Raw genomic sequence first — 15,812 nt, forward strand, 5'->3', positions numbered from 1 at the left:
TAAGGGATTATGGAAATGCTGAGCATTTCTAGGGCTTACAACCTGTTATTGGCTTGTTTAAGAAAATATCTATAGAAAAATTGAGATAACAATAAACTTGTGTATCAATTTTTTTATTTTTGTACAAAGTCTTGAATACATTTACTCATTTCATGGACGCAATCTTATTTTAATTACGATTAGTCTTATTTTAATTACGTTCCATGTACATTAACATTAACCAAACCATGTTTTATACATTAACCAAAAACAGAATACCTGTTTTTTATTTAAATCCGGCAAATAATTTTCAAGATTTCCAGTCATATATAACATGCTTGTTTGTCCACAGAAAAGTATTGTTTCGTAAGAAATCCAACTATGTACAGATTTCTATAAGGTATGTATACTTTTGAAACACATCAACTCGAGTCTCGAGTCAAATTCTTTCTTGAAAATTCAGATATATAGATGTATTCTTCTAAGAAATGATGGTGTTATCAATGTACTTACATTTGCTATATTTGTGCTTGAATTATAATACCTCTTTAATGGGATAATTATTCATAATTTTAAATTCAAATGATGGTTTCAAATATTTAATGATACCTGCAATGACATCATTCAGCAAAAGTAATCATCACATCAATTTGTGCATTATGGTAATCTTAATGACATAAAATAATAAATTCTACACATCTGAATGAGGTGTTTAAAAACACATTGAACGATCTCCATTAAAAAACTGAGAAAAGTTTTTTTAAACACCGCTTGAAAGTGCACAATTACGTGTTCATACAAAAATTCAATTAAATTTCATGTAATAAAGAAATTTACATACAGTTGAAGACCAAAATCAACAGTTCTCCTGAATTGAGTTTTATTTGCATCACTAACAAATACGAAATATTAAACAAACAAAATTAAATAAACACATTGTGTGTAAATATATGCAAATTTTGATAAACACGAGATTTGTGCAATTCGAAAAGTAAAATCAATTTCATATATATGGACTTTGTATTCCTATATGGAAAAACATTCCATCATGGTTTTATTTAATTCATTTGTACAATTAACATAATTGCTATTTCATATCAAGTATTTATAAATGAAAGATTTTTCAATGGCTTGAAAAACAGTTCTCAGTGTCTCACTTCCTCTACTAATGAATATATTATCATGAATTTGACTTTTGATTTTCAATTTCTACAATGTCAGAAAGATAAACAAACTTGAGATGTTACTTTGTTCAAGAATACTATATGCACATAAAATTAACATTTTACAGCCAATTTCACACATGTTTTAGCAGGAATTTACAGTTTACATTGTTAGATACAAGGACATAAATGAATTACTTACATCTGGGTCAACTTCTTTCGCTAACATATTTATTTCCTCTTGTGAGAGCTGTGACAACAGCTCATCCACATCGACCTCATCATATGCTGAAAGGTCTTTGCCGTACAGCTTCGCCGGGGTCGTCATTGTTGTAGTAGTTGTCGTCGAAGAGGTCTGCAAAAACCAAAGGAAAACAAATGAATAAGCGAAGCTCCAGCGTCTCCACGAGATCGCCCTTTCACTTTTGACAGCCTCTCCTCTCTGATCTTGCCTGACACACTGACTCCGAAAACGGTAAACAAAAAAACAATAGCAAAATATTAGAAAGTCGTTGACAAAAACGAGAGCACATCTTTCTCACATTAATTTTCGCCATAAACGAGAGAGGACTTGATAAATCGAAAGCCAACACCCTCGAAGATGAATTACAAATTGACAGTGACCTGAATGAATTTCACAAACACAAACGAACAAAATCGACGTTTAGTTCACATAAAAAATACAAATGCACACCTCAAAAACCGATGATGCAACGCACTATAGTCAGTGTTCACTGTCAATTGGTGATATTGGATAAATAAGGTTCAATTTACACACCCACTGCGGACAATCAACACAAGACCAAAACGCGAACAACCATTCACGACCGCCGGCAGTTGACAAACATGAAGTTGGTTAGCGCGCGATGTTCACGCGAGTTAGAGCGAGATGGGTAGTTGTACTCGTTTTAGCATAAGATAAAGTTATTACGCTGGAAAATCCTTATTAGAAAACTTAGAATAAAATCTACAATATATAGATTTTCTCTCAATGAGTTACTCCACGAATGATATAGATTTTCAAATAAATTATCAAAAAGATAACTTTACAAAAGGAAATCTTAAATCAATATTATTAGCAGAATAATATTGTTGTTTTCATTCAACTTTAAACGATTCAGTATTATCTTTTTCATATTATCACCCCATGTGCATAGAGTACATAATTGTATTGATGCGGTGTTATCTTAATTGTTGTATTCTGAAGGTAGAAGAAATTCACTATTGCATTAGATTTGAGGTTACAGTATAAGGTTTATTAAATTTATTATTTTTTTAGTTTTTTTATTTGCATTTTTGTTTTAAGTCTGATTCTAGAAAGATTGCCTATTTAACCATATTTTAATTTTATAATATATTATAGGCGCCACTAGACATTGATATTACTATCTCGTTTGTAAAAAAATGTTTAGCAATATTATCTATAAAAAAGATAAATATATATATTTTTAACACCAGCTGATAACAGTCGGCTTTTGCCGAGTGTTATCACGTGCTAGTCTCTATTTCATTTTAAAAAATAGTTAGTCAGATTAAGTTAAGTTAGCATGGTTAGCGTCGCGGATCCTGAGTCGAGCCTTCTCTAACACAACTTGATTCCTATTTTGGCTGATTAGACCTACGAAAATAGCATGAAAATGAAATGTTTATGTATTCAATACACAAATATTTGTCTTTAAAAAACATCAACGATAAACCATAAATGACTAAATATATTTATTTTATTTAATAGGTACATTTCCGTGTACAGTGTAGAACATCGCATGACATTTGTGAAACTATGATATAGTGGACTAAACACCCACCTCTTATTTTCTTTTTGAAAAACTAGTATTTTATGTATAGGTATTTAATTTTTATTATAATTTTCATAGATCTAAGTGGTGCGGTATTGCCATGGTCCGGTATTGATCCGGGTAAAAAAATACAAAATTGAATATACATCTCCCTCATGAGTAAAAAGTCAGTCAGCCAATAATCGAGATCTGAACTTCACAGCAAACAAAAAGAATAATAAAACTAAAACATGAGGAACATATCCAATATTTAATATCAGAAAAGGTAAGAAAATTTGTACACCTAAACAAACTACGTTTGTAGAATTGGTGAAGGCGCCGCTATCGATATTGGCGAAATAAAGTAATGTTGAACATGCAAATCTCGCTGAAGTCATTTTTTAAAGGATTCAAATAATTCCGCGCGATTTAGTGACGGTTAATAAAAAAAGTCCTTCAAGAAATTGTGGAAGGAAAGGTAAAAAATAAGTTTAAAAAAAATGCTAACAACATATTTTTGGTCGCCGACTCGATTGATTTGTTGCGTCAAACCTCGTTTTTCCTAGGGACACCCTGAATACATTGACGTTGATTAAAGTTTTATCAATGTCAATTAAGGTATACGATCATAAAAATAGTGCGTAGGTAATAAATACACGTTTATTGCCATAGAAAAATGTTGCATATTCAAGGCTTTCCACATTCAACACTAATAAAATATAAACATGTTGATAGACACGGAAAAAAGATACGATATATGTTTCATACGAATGTTTAATAGGTATATATCACGCGGTGTTGGAATCTCTAAAATAAGAGTTTTATTCGGAATCCGATTCAAAGTCACACGTCACAAATGATTTACGAAAAACGAGCATATTCTCGCCTGGATTTTAAAATATTTTGAACTCAAGATATTTTTTTCGTGAAAAGCGTTGTTTTTTACATGAAATACTAAATATATCTTTGTAACGACATTAGAAGGAAATAAAGATTTAATTGAAAATCAATTTAATTCAATACCTACTTATATTTCTGAAAGGGTAAAAAATTCATGGTTTCGAATCAATATTACGTATGCAATGACTTTATTTTGGATGTTTAATATTTAATACCAAAAATTTCATGATTTTTTTTTAATTTTAAGAAAAAAGAATGTACAATATTCTTCCTCCATTTATTTTACATATAATTACAAAATGAAGTTTCTTCATTAATATTCATAATAGTCAGAATAAGTATGTATTGACAATAATTATTATTATCAAGAAGATGTTTGAAAGGGAGTAAATGTTAAAAATTATTATCCAAATTTTAGTTACATAAAAAACCTTTTATAAAGAAATGATCTTTATAGGGCGGTGCGGTGAGATATCGACTTAAATCGGTATTGGATCACAAAATTCATTAGTAATTAAAGAATAAAGAAAGTGGACGTAAAAAGGCATGGTAAGAGATGTATGTAAAATATAAAAAAAATAATTTATCATTCAATACATTTGTTATTTGAGTTGAATGCAGAAAATATTATTTTTCTTTCATCTCTATCCTCGCCTAATGGTGCATGGGGCAACGCATTTCATTTGATTCGCAAGAAAGAAAACAGATGACGTTAATAAAGAAGCTCATGGTAAAGGTGCTGATAGCTGCTATATGAAAAGGAAATGAAGGACGAATATTATGGTAGATAGGAGGATAAGAATATCGGCAGTCGCTTGGGTACTAGAGGTGCACACCCCATACTCCTACAAGTTTGTGTAAAAAATCTCTAAAGGGTTTTTAAATACAATCACGAAATCTTTACTACAGTTCAAAAACCATTATCACAAATTATTTTGATGCGTTACTGAGCTGCTTATTTTTGTTACAAATTTGTTATAATACATGAATGTTGTTCCGTACATAAAATATAATTCGATTTTTAACGTACAATCGCCGCTTTTGGAAGGACCGTAAATATTCATGTGAGTTAATTAATTATATATTGTAAATAATGCTTTAATTAGTGAAATCACAATAAATATATACAGATTTGTGCGTCAAGACTTCTTTCTTGACAATTGTTCAGTCTCTTTCGCTCACTTAACCATTGTGATTGTGCATTTTATAAATTAAACGAACATTGCAATACCAAACGATTATATCATAAGAGAAGAAAGTGTGACGTTTCATCCCGTTTTCCTATTATAGGCTGACAGCATAACTGAAAGGTAAGTAAGTATATGAATGTTGAGTTAGTTATGTATTCAATCACACGCAACTTCCGTTTTGATTTATGAACAATACGTCCGTACTGCGTCACGCCACGTCGGCGTGGCGTCGACATCGTGGACTTGAGCGTCTTTAACCTGAAGTCTTTAGTAAGTACAAAAAACAACCACAATGAAATGTGTCGCCCTGTTGTAATGCGCTTGTTAATCGTGCATCTGTGTTATAAAACAAAGGTGTAAAAGTTTTTATTGCGGCGTGTCCGGCTCGCGCATAGAATATTCGTGACAATTGTACACGATGACGTCATTGATAACAAATTAATTCCACGTTAAATTTCGTGACTGGACTTCTGAATCGTATCCTATGGAGTGTATGCAGAAGAATTTATTTTATAAATCATAGAATTGTTGAAAATATAGATTCAGTTACTTGATGTCTGAAGTCTTAAATTCCTAAATAATTCAGTAGAAACTTTATATTAAAAACTAAATTGAATTAAAGTAAAATATTTATTGGTACTCCCTACACAATTATCGGTTAAATGATCATTATTATTTAACTACTCGATTATTTAATCGACATTTTTCACTTCCTTTAAATAGGCAGACCATAAGTATTTCAGCGCCATGTTTGTATATAACAAAAGAGTATACATAATACCGGTAACAACTAGTACGACTTTACTGCTATAGTATAGTATTGATTGCATGAATGCATGCGGGCAATAAACCATTAATATTCCAGAAGCATATGACGAGAAGCCTTACATCAGCACTCCTTCCGTGTACCTTGTCAGACATTTTATATTTAAAATTTAATAACGGACACTGAACCGGGGGGAAATAAATATCGATTGCGATGAATGTATTGAAAGCTCTAATAACATTTAAATATCTTACGCAAGCGGCGGGAATATTGTATTTTGAATAGGTGCAGTGATGCCATGCTAATATTTATTTGTGTAATAAAATATTATGAATTAGGTACTTGCCCAAAACAACTAAATAATAGTTTTTTTTACAAACAAGATAAGTAAACAGAGAAGCATATATTTTTTTTAAGTTTTAGAGCGGTGTGTAATTATGTAAAAAGTATACTAGTTGGTAAAAAATTTACTGGTCATTAATAAGTCTGTTTTGTTATAAAAAAACACAATTCGATTTAGTTTAATAGACATCATTTTTCATTTTCATATTTGAGAAACATTCTCAGGGTTTGTGACATATTGTTGAACACAAAAGGAAAATCTAAATTCCGAATGAATAACTTTCCGAACACTAAATTCCCAAAAACAAATAAACACCTCTTCATTAAGCGGTAAAGGGCAAAAAAAAATTTTTTTCAAAGAAATATAACATTTATTTCCATTATGAAAATCACAAATATTACAATTCAATACTGCTTTCATGTATTCGAGCAGTTTTTTGTTTTATTATATATATTTTTTAAAGAAAAATAATTGTGTTCTTATTATATGCACATATCTTTCAATTTCAAATTATTTCCGTATTCTGAGGTGCCCACCCATAATCTAGCACTATATACACCATAGGCTAGCACACCCATAATCTTACTGCTCAGAAATGCATACTGTAGGTGTGTAACTTACAACAGCTAACAATAGGGTAATTCAATATAGATGCAAACCATTCAGTCAATCGCTCGAGAACAGTTGACGTGATAGCCATATAAAAATATCATTCATTCAAACCCATATCCGCACCCGATGGTGCATAGGACACTGCATCATATAAATGCAGTGCTATATTGATCGTTAACACATAAAGGAAAGGTGATCAGCGCTCCGCTTCAGGTATGAGTCCAGGGTAATATTGACTAAGTATTAGCGCGAAAAAAATCACTTTTATTCATTTGGGAATCGAAACCGGGATCTCTAGTACGGTAGCCGACCATTACACTATAATATAAAAATATAAAATATATAATATTAAAATGCTGGTAGTAGAATTATTGTAGGTAAAGCCTCGTGCACACGATAAAATTTTGGCATCAAAAAAATCCCAGCAGTGGAGATTCGAAGACGTTTGAAAATTCAAATTCAAATGTCGATCGCTGGACCGTCGCGGCTGTAGTATGTTGTGTCTCCCCTCTACCGCTGGGCTGGCTCCCGCCCAAGTGGCTATAATTGGAGATAGCCGTGCGCTATTATTTATAGCCGCGCGGCCAGTGGCCTTCCCTGACTCGGGCCAGCCGCACTTGACCTAGTGCATCGCCGGGGCAGGTGACCAGAGATCACGAACTAACTGTGCACTGATAACAGGCCCACTAGGTACCTACCTAGTACCAGCGGAGGGCTGCAGTGTGCTCGGAGAAAGTCCATGTCAAATTAAGAGAAATCAATATTCTCTGATTGAATCAGTACAAAAATGCAGTTTCAGTGGTTGGTTTGAATGTATGATGAAACAAAACTTTGTTGCCTTTTGAAATTTCTCGAGAAATATATTTATTAGGGGTGTGCAATAATGCATCATTTTTTTTTTCATTAGTTGGATCAAATAATTTTGTACCATAAAAACATAGGTCATATCTATATTTTGTCGTTTAATGTGCATGTAATTATTTTTAATTACTATGTATTTGGATAGTTAAAACAAAACTAATTACCTCCCTCCAATCCCTTCCCCCTCCACCCGAGAGCCCCTTGTTAAAATATTGGCAGCCCACTCCTGCCTAGTATCTACCTAGTAGGTCTGTCAGGAAGCCTAGATGCTTCTGTATCAGATCTGGGAATGCGGTGGGACAGCTTTCAATACAAAAAAATGCACTGATAACAGGCCACAGCAGATAGTAAACAGATCGCAGGTGTGGTCGGCGAAGTGTTATGGCGGGCCGCAAGGGGCGAAATATTGTTTCCCGCTCTCTCAGCAACAGCTGCTGCTAGCGGTCATGGACAAAATTTTGCTTGGCTGTTAGATGAATAATAAAAGAGGGGAACCGCCCACCGCTAAACAATGAAAATCTTCATATTTTTATAATTAAAAAAAATCACTGTTTTTGCTACAGTTATAGTTTTGTCAGAAGCAGCATTTTTTGGTATTATAATATAAAAAAAACAGTAAAAATTAAATTGTCACTTTTTTCTTAAAAGGAAATACTAAGTGTTGACAGCTTGTTAAAATCGAATTACAATCCAGTTGGAGAAAAAGTTATGACAAATACATAATTTAAAAAAATAATTTCCATTTGGCGGGAATCGAACTCGCGATGCTACATTCGCAGTAAAGCGTCTGCCCAATTACAACAAGATGCCTGTCTATATTATGTTCTACAATAATAGACAATTATCCCAAATCTGGTAAATACAACAAAACATTTTTGTTCAAACCATTTATATCTATTTATCCATTTTATGCTAAAAAAACAGCTTTATAAAAGAAAAAAATATTCGTTCGTCAATGTTGTGTTTATTTAATTGGTGTATTTATTTTCAATAAAATTCGTAATATAACAATATTCAACGTTATAATTATAACAAACCATAACAAAATTATTTTAAAAAGCGCAATTTCAACACTTTAAAAGTTTTATTTTATTAAGAGTAAAAAAAAAACGAAAATATTGTAAGCATGTTTTTTATTTTCTATAAATAACGTTCTATAGTTTGATATTTTTGTTTACGTGTGTATGGGTACCTACCCAATTGGTATAGTTAGGTACCCACTAAAGAAAACATTTTTGAAAATAGAATTCTTCCAGACGAAAACAACAATAAAAGAATTTTTGTTTGCAATGTCAGATTTGCCTTTAGTAAAATTCCCGCCTTCGAATTTTTAGAAAGAAATCAGTTTATTTTCAAACCAAATAATCAAGGAAAATACGTTTTTAAAATGTCGCTGCCATTTGGTCCACCCGTGAAAGTATCGGGATTTATAAAGTTTTCACGATATGTGTTCGGTATATCGGGATTCTTTGTAGGAATTTTAAAAGGAAAGGTATACGCCATTGCCGCAGCAAATGATAGAAAGAAAGCTGCTGAAGAGAAGGTAAAAAGAGATAAAATAATTGCGGAAGAAAGAAGACTCAACGCCATATATGAAGCTGGACAGGTGAAAAAATTGGTTGAAGGGACATTGTTCGACGATATGTAGGTTAATAAATAACTTCGAATACAATATAAAATTGCACTTACACAAAAAAAAATAGTTTACTTATGAACTAGATTATTTTAAACTATCTAATTTATATTATTGTTAAAAGGACACATGGAAATGAATAAAATAATTAATGATAAACTTATTGCAACTGGTATTTCATTCAACATGAATTAACACATAAATTATATTTTATGTATTAATTTTAAATCAAACACAAATTTTTTTGAGTCTACTAAGTTTGATTTAAAATTAATATATAAATTAAAATGGAGTTCTACAAATTAAGCGCCAAATCAATAAATACATAAATTTTACATTATCTACTACATTTTTACTATTAAGAGAAAAACATTGTTTTCGTTATGTTCTTGAGTAAATTATCTACAGTTTCTCTTTCAATGCATTTTAATTTATTTCAGATAAAAACATAATTCCTTAATAAGCATAATACATAACCATATTTAGCATTAAGAAAGTTGCACATAATAAATTTATAACATAACTAGTGGGCGATTGTGCGAAATAATTACACCATACGAAAAACCACGATATATTTATATATGTACGACTAAATATTTAAACAATCAAACGGAACTACATTGAATTTGATTAAATTTTAGCGTTTTTGCATTCATTTTACACATTTGTTTTAGCAATGAAAGTTATAACTATTATGGTGCCTACTTATTCTATGTCAGGTACCAAAATTGTGTAGGATTACCTAAAGAGACCTTCAATCTTCGGCATAGTAAATTGTTCTTCACCATTGTCTTAAACTGTAACTACGAAACTAGAACTCCTTCAATAGAAACGTTTGCTTGCAACAACCGAATACTATGTATTTGCCGTGCATTCGCTGTCGGAATAGTTTTAAAAAATATATTTATTATTTATTTATAATATTTATTAATTGCCTAAGAAAATTCTCCTTGCTTATTATCTACAAGGATTTATGGCATATTCAGTTTATATATCATAAAAATAATAGTTAATGTGCACAGTAAATAATAAATTAATATGATTGATCCCTAAATACAATGCAATATAATAGATACAATGGATTCAATATCTTATTTCAATCAAGATTTGTCACATATTTATACAATTTATTTGTCTTATTCGTCTTGTCATATTTTCTAAATAAGACACCACTAAATCTGATGGATCTTTATGCCCCAAAGGCTCATCATTTTTTGTCAACTGCATACCTTCTTTCGCACATTCTGTTTCCAATTTAAATCTTTCTTTTTCAAAAATTGGACATATTCACACTAAATGAGGGACATCAATGTCGGAGCAGTTCAAAGCGAATCGCCACTCGGAACACTTTGTAGTTGCGCAGTTTGGTTCATAATCGCTATCAAATGAAAACTCAGCTTGAGGCAATATATTTATGATTAATTATAGCCTTGAAACATCTACATTGATAGACAATCGCCTTTCCGATTTAAATAATTACTCATATGATGTATTTGAATATACACCATATGATGTATTTGAATATACACCATATGAATATACACCATATGAATATACACCATATGATGTATTTCAAATAATAATGTGGAATGGTGATTTCAAACCTTTCGATGATAGTAAATGCAGCTATAAATATGTCGTCGAATCGGCACTGATCCAAATAAAATATATCCGTTTGTTACAATATCCATGTTCAAATAATTCTCCAAGGTCGAGAAAGATTCTTGGCTTTGTGGTGAATACTCTGAGTTTCAAAATAAAGATAACCACTTTATGACAATAAATACACAAATTAATTTACCCGGTAAACCGAGTGGAAACATCGCATGGTTGCAATAAAACGAGTATTTAATAAAATAAAATAACTAAAATATGATTTATTCTCCTTTACATTTGCTCTACGTACTTCGGTTATATTTGTGACGACTTAGCAATTTTTAAACCAATCGACGTTATGTATTATCAAAAAGATAAAACTATCATTTTTTACATTTGTTATTTACCGAATAAAAGTCAATTTTATATACACTACACATTAAATTTTAAATCGACGCGATGCAATGAGAGACGATTTTTTTTTTTTTTTGGAATCTGAGCCCACCATCCACCCGCAGCAGTTATAGAGTCCTGAGGGACTCTCTGTCAGCTGCACATAGAGGAAAATCTTCAAAATATTTCTGAAGAAATAAATATTGCTCTATTCAATTAATGAGGGGGGAGGAGGATGTACGGACAGAGGCCGACACTTCATCCCCACCCCTCGGGATCCCCTCATTACCTCTTTTACTTTTAATAAAATAAAAACAATAAGAACACAACAAAAAAAAATAATAACAATGTTTCCAAAAATAAAAATAAAACAGAATACAATTTAAGACGAACACAAACAATGACTTAAAGACTTAAGTAATAGAGAACTAGTAACTAATATTAAAAAAACACCGTTATTTATATTAAGAGAAGAAAAAAAACCATTAATAAAGGACTTCCTGGGTGAACAAAGGCAGAGGATCCAAATACCACCCCCGTAAGGGGAGGACAAAACACAAAAGAACGTGTGCGTTCCGCTCGGAAGGAAGCACAGTCCTGGCCGTATCAGCATCCCACAGGAACAGCAGCCTGTCCCACCAAATCAATCTCACCTAGGCGTCCGCGCATCTGAGGAGTTCCCAACGAGATACCCAAGTCCGGACAAACCGACGGAAGAGAGCAAAATTCGTACTGTTGGCCATCAGATCCACATTCCACGCTGGTCGCATGACCCCTGTCAGACCATTCAGCATCTCATCTCTGGCGTCATCCAGTAGCACACAATGCCACAGGATGTGTTCGGCCGATTGATGTTCATCGCCGCAAGCACAGCCCGAAACAGAGGAAAGTCCAAGCTTATAAAGCTTGTCTCTAAACTCCCCGTGTCCAGAGACCATTTGTGCAGTATAATGATCAAAAACCAAAAACTCGCTACACATCCTGTGTCTGATGGAAGGTAAAAAAGACCACGTCCATCTTCCTGTTCGTGCCATATCCCATCTATTCTGCCATTGATTGAGAGTTGAGCCTCGCATGACGTTACATAACTCGCTAAATCCCGTCTCGGAAGGGCGCAGCACGATACCGAAGTATTCCAAACTCTCCCCTTTCCTCACAGACCGTTTTGCTACTGCCTCTCTGGTCTCCAAATCTATTGGGAGAACTCCTGCGAGCACAGGAAGGGTCTCAGACGCCACAGTCGACTATGAGAGACGACTATTTAACATTCTAATGAAAATTATCATAATTCTTTAAACCTATATCCGCACCCAGCGGTGCATAAGGGCACTGCATTATATAAACGTAGTGTTATCTTGATCATTACCATATGAAGGAAAGATGATCAGCCATTTTCTTCAGGTGGTCCAGGGTAATATTGAATAAATATAAGAGTGAAAATATCACTTATATTTATTTAACCCCCCCTGGGAACCCGGGACCTCCAGTACAGTAGCCGAGCGTGCTGACCATTTCACTACGGAGGCGAATAATCATATTAAATTATCATATCATAACAAATGGATTAAAGTAGAATACAAGGGATTAGGATCCCCTTTTTTTATGGGCTTTTGTTTAAGATTAAATTTGAACAAGTTTTGTGAATTAGACCAAAAATTACATATTTTTCATTATTTAACTTTACTATTATAACAGTTAAAATTATTTTTGTTTCCGGAGATGAAAAATGCGATTCAAATATTTTATCTGTTAGTGCATGCTACCCTGGTTCGCCATTGTCACACGTGTTTCCAAGGTCATGTTAATATCCGATAGACATTATAATTTTAATATTTCAGTATGTCTTTCAAACGTCAATCATTGGAGACGCCCTGAAATATATTTTTTTCAAAACTTTTTGAACCCACCAACATTATTGACAAAAGAATTAGGACAAAATATTTATAGCATTTAGAATTATCAACGCTTTTCACTCCAGTCATCTTTCGAATAAATATGAACTTTGAGAATTTTCAACCTGTCAATGACATGTCGTAAGTCTTGTAAATGCTCAGACATCCATACTACTATTTCATCGTCTTTGTCTTTGTTATTTTATAAATAAACTTCTTTAAAATCAGCTTTTTGCATGGTTACAACCCATATTTATGCACAAATATTTCGACATATCCGAAATATTGTATTGAAAAGCAGCGGTTAAAATCTGCATCAAAAGTTATTTATTTAAATAATTCGGAATGAATCTTTTGAACATAAAGGTATAATCTATATTTCTTCACAATAGCGTGTGAATTTACTGGAACTACAAACATATGATGGTTTGAAAAGCTTTTATTTTGCAGATCCTTTTATTTTAGATGTATGCAAGATTCTAACCAAAATCTTTTACATACTGGGAGACACCTGAAAACACGATTTAAAATTTTTGTGCAGCTTATAATTAGACCAGATTATTTATATTTGATTTACGTTCATTATTTTTTGTTGATTTTCGGAAACACCAACAGTAATCTGTAAATCAGATAAAAAGACCATTATTTGATCGTTAAATGAGACAATAAAATACATATATTCCGATGTCCCTAGGTATGTTTTACTAGTGGAGAATTTGCGGGGGCCAGTTCGTATGTATTACTTTAAATTTAAATAGACAAGAATGGCGTCTCTGTCGAAAATCGTATAACGTGAAAAATTAGTGTTAACGTGTTAACATGGCGGCTTATTGTGACCTCGGCTTTCTAGGACTATCAGTTCATAATATTATTACGGACTCGCCTGGAAACTAAAATACGTTGTGGAGCCCACACAAAATTTTCAAGGGCTCTGATCTCCCATATTGAAATAGCCAGGTTTTCACCGGATATTTATTTAAATAAAACATTGGTTTTTCATAAGGTATTTTTAGGTTTTTATCAAATAAATTAATACAGAAATATCAAAAGTCAATATGTTATATTTTTATGGAAATCTGTGAAGACTTTAGGAGTAAGGAGATATGCAGGATTAAACTCTATAATGATCAGCGTCGTATATGTTCCCTGCACTATGCTATTTTTTATACAATTATTCAAAGTGTATACAAATATTTCGTTTCCATACTGTTGCATTCCTAAGTGTTCCGTTATTAAAATTATATTGTATACGTTGCCGGCCTTTTAAAATGCTGTTTTTTGAAAAGCGAATTACAAATTATGAATGAAATTAATGATATTTCGATTTGCAAATCACATGGTTTTTTATTAAACTATAATTTATTCGTAAGTCAATGTAATCTATTCGTATTTTTTATTGAATATTATATATTTTTACTGGTGGTTTTGTTATATATAATTAAATACTGCGCAGGCTGATCACTATGCCTTCAAGCAACTAACAATTAATGGGTGCGGGTCAAAGAAGAAAATAATAAAATATTTTTTCCTCGAGAAATAACGGGGTTTTTAACTTTTAAATCATGAAACTGAGATGAAATTCTTCATCAATAAGTTAACCTGTCTTTTTTATTTTCTTTTAAAAGGTTTCTTTATTTTTGGTGTAAATAAAAAAAACTTATATTCATGTAACCTATGGGTTAAGCCAACATAAAACATTCAGTGCCTAAATATTTCAATTTTCAGCAGAGTCTATAATGCTATGAACACTCAGTACGTGATAATAAAATATTCAATATATCAGGTATTTTTTTGTAACAAGTTGACATTAATGCTATAATATGTCACCGAAAGTCACGTTAAATGGTTACCCACATCTTGCATATAAATACAATTTGTTTTTCTAAGTCCAACAATATACGAGCTAAAAAAGATTATGCCAAGAATTATAATAGGGTAATTTGGTCTTTCAAATAATCCTTTTAGATTTATGCAACTACTTGTACCAAAAAAAATAGAAACTTGGCTTTTCTAAAATATGTAGTTCATATGTTTATTAATAAAAATCGGCATAAGGGTGTGTAGACAAAAAAAATCACTCTGATATATTATAATTCTGATTACTGTTGAAATTACAGCATCGTCATACATTATTAGATAAAATGTTTATCTGGATTTATTAAATACCGATAACAGTTACAATATTTTTACGCTTTGATACAAAGCGAATTTATCGGAAGATTTAACATCTTGTCCAATAATTTCGTTTTAAGTTGGAAAATTCCATAGTTTCTCTCCATCTACCTGCAGATAAGCCTCTTAAAGTAGGGACTTTGCGGGTTATTCCTTTTTAAAAAAAGTATCTTTAAATATATCATCCTTAATATTTGATGACTACCTACTCTTGCAGTAGGTAGGCAGCTTTCCCTAGTCCCTTTAACATAACAGGATTCAATAGCCAAAACAAGTATCATCTCACTCCAAAACAGGAAGGCTTGCGATTTGGTTTGTGGCTGTATTGTATTCACCTAATTAAATAAATCAAACGAAAAACAGGTACTCTTAATCGGCCATGAAAATCTGCGAGTAGCATGTTATGGCTCTCACATCATTTAAAAGAATTATCTGGTCAAAATACATAATTCATTTATATAATACAGTATTTCTTGGACGTTAATCAAATTTTATTATACCTAGCGATCTTCCAAAATTTTGTTTAATACATGACTC

General features: G+C 32.0%; 1 protein-coding gene across 13 annotated transcripts in view; it reads right to left on the reverse strand.

Moving 5' to 3' along the window:
- Positions 1-15,812, reverse strand: part of tmod (tropomodulin) — a 119,489-nt gene that overhangs the window by 24,029 nt on the left and 79,648 nt on the right. For 9 of the 13 annotated variants that reach the window (XR_015838343.1, XR_015838350.1, XR_015838348.1 and 6 more), the window contains exon 2: positions 1,345-1,497. Coding sequence is in view for 5 of the 13 variants with exons in the window: in XM_088268347.1 (XP_088124473.1) it covers positions 1,345-1,497 (153 nt within the window). In the remaining 8 variants the exon portion in view is untranslated. The other 4 variants (XR_015838346.1, XR_015838347.1, XR_015838345.1 and 1 more) reach the window with 4 other exon arrangements.

Source organism: Brachycentrus maculatus, unplaced genomic scaffold (genome assembly GCF_059751285.1).
Source record: "Brachycentrus maculatus isolate JH-2025_06_01 unplaced genomic scaffold, ASM5975128v1 h1tg000322l, whole genome shotgun sequence".
Lineage (NCBI taxonomy): Eukaryota > Metazoa > Arthropoda > Insecta > Trichoptera > Brachycentridae > Brachycentrus > Brachycentrus maculatus.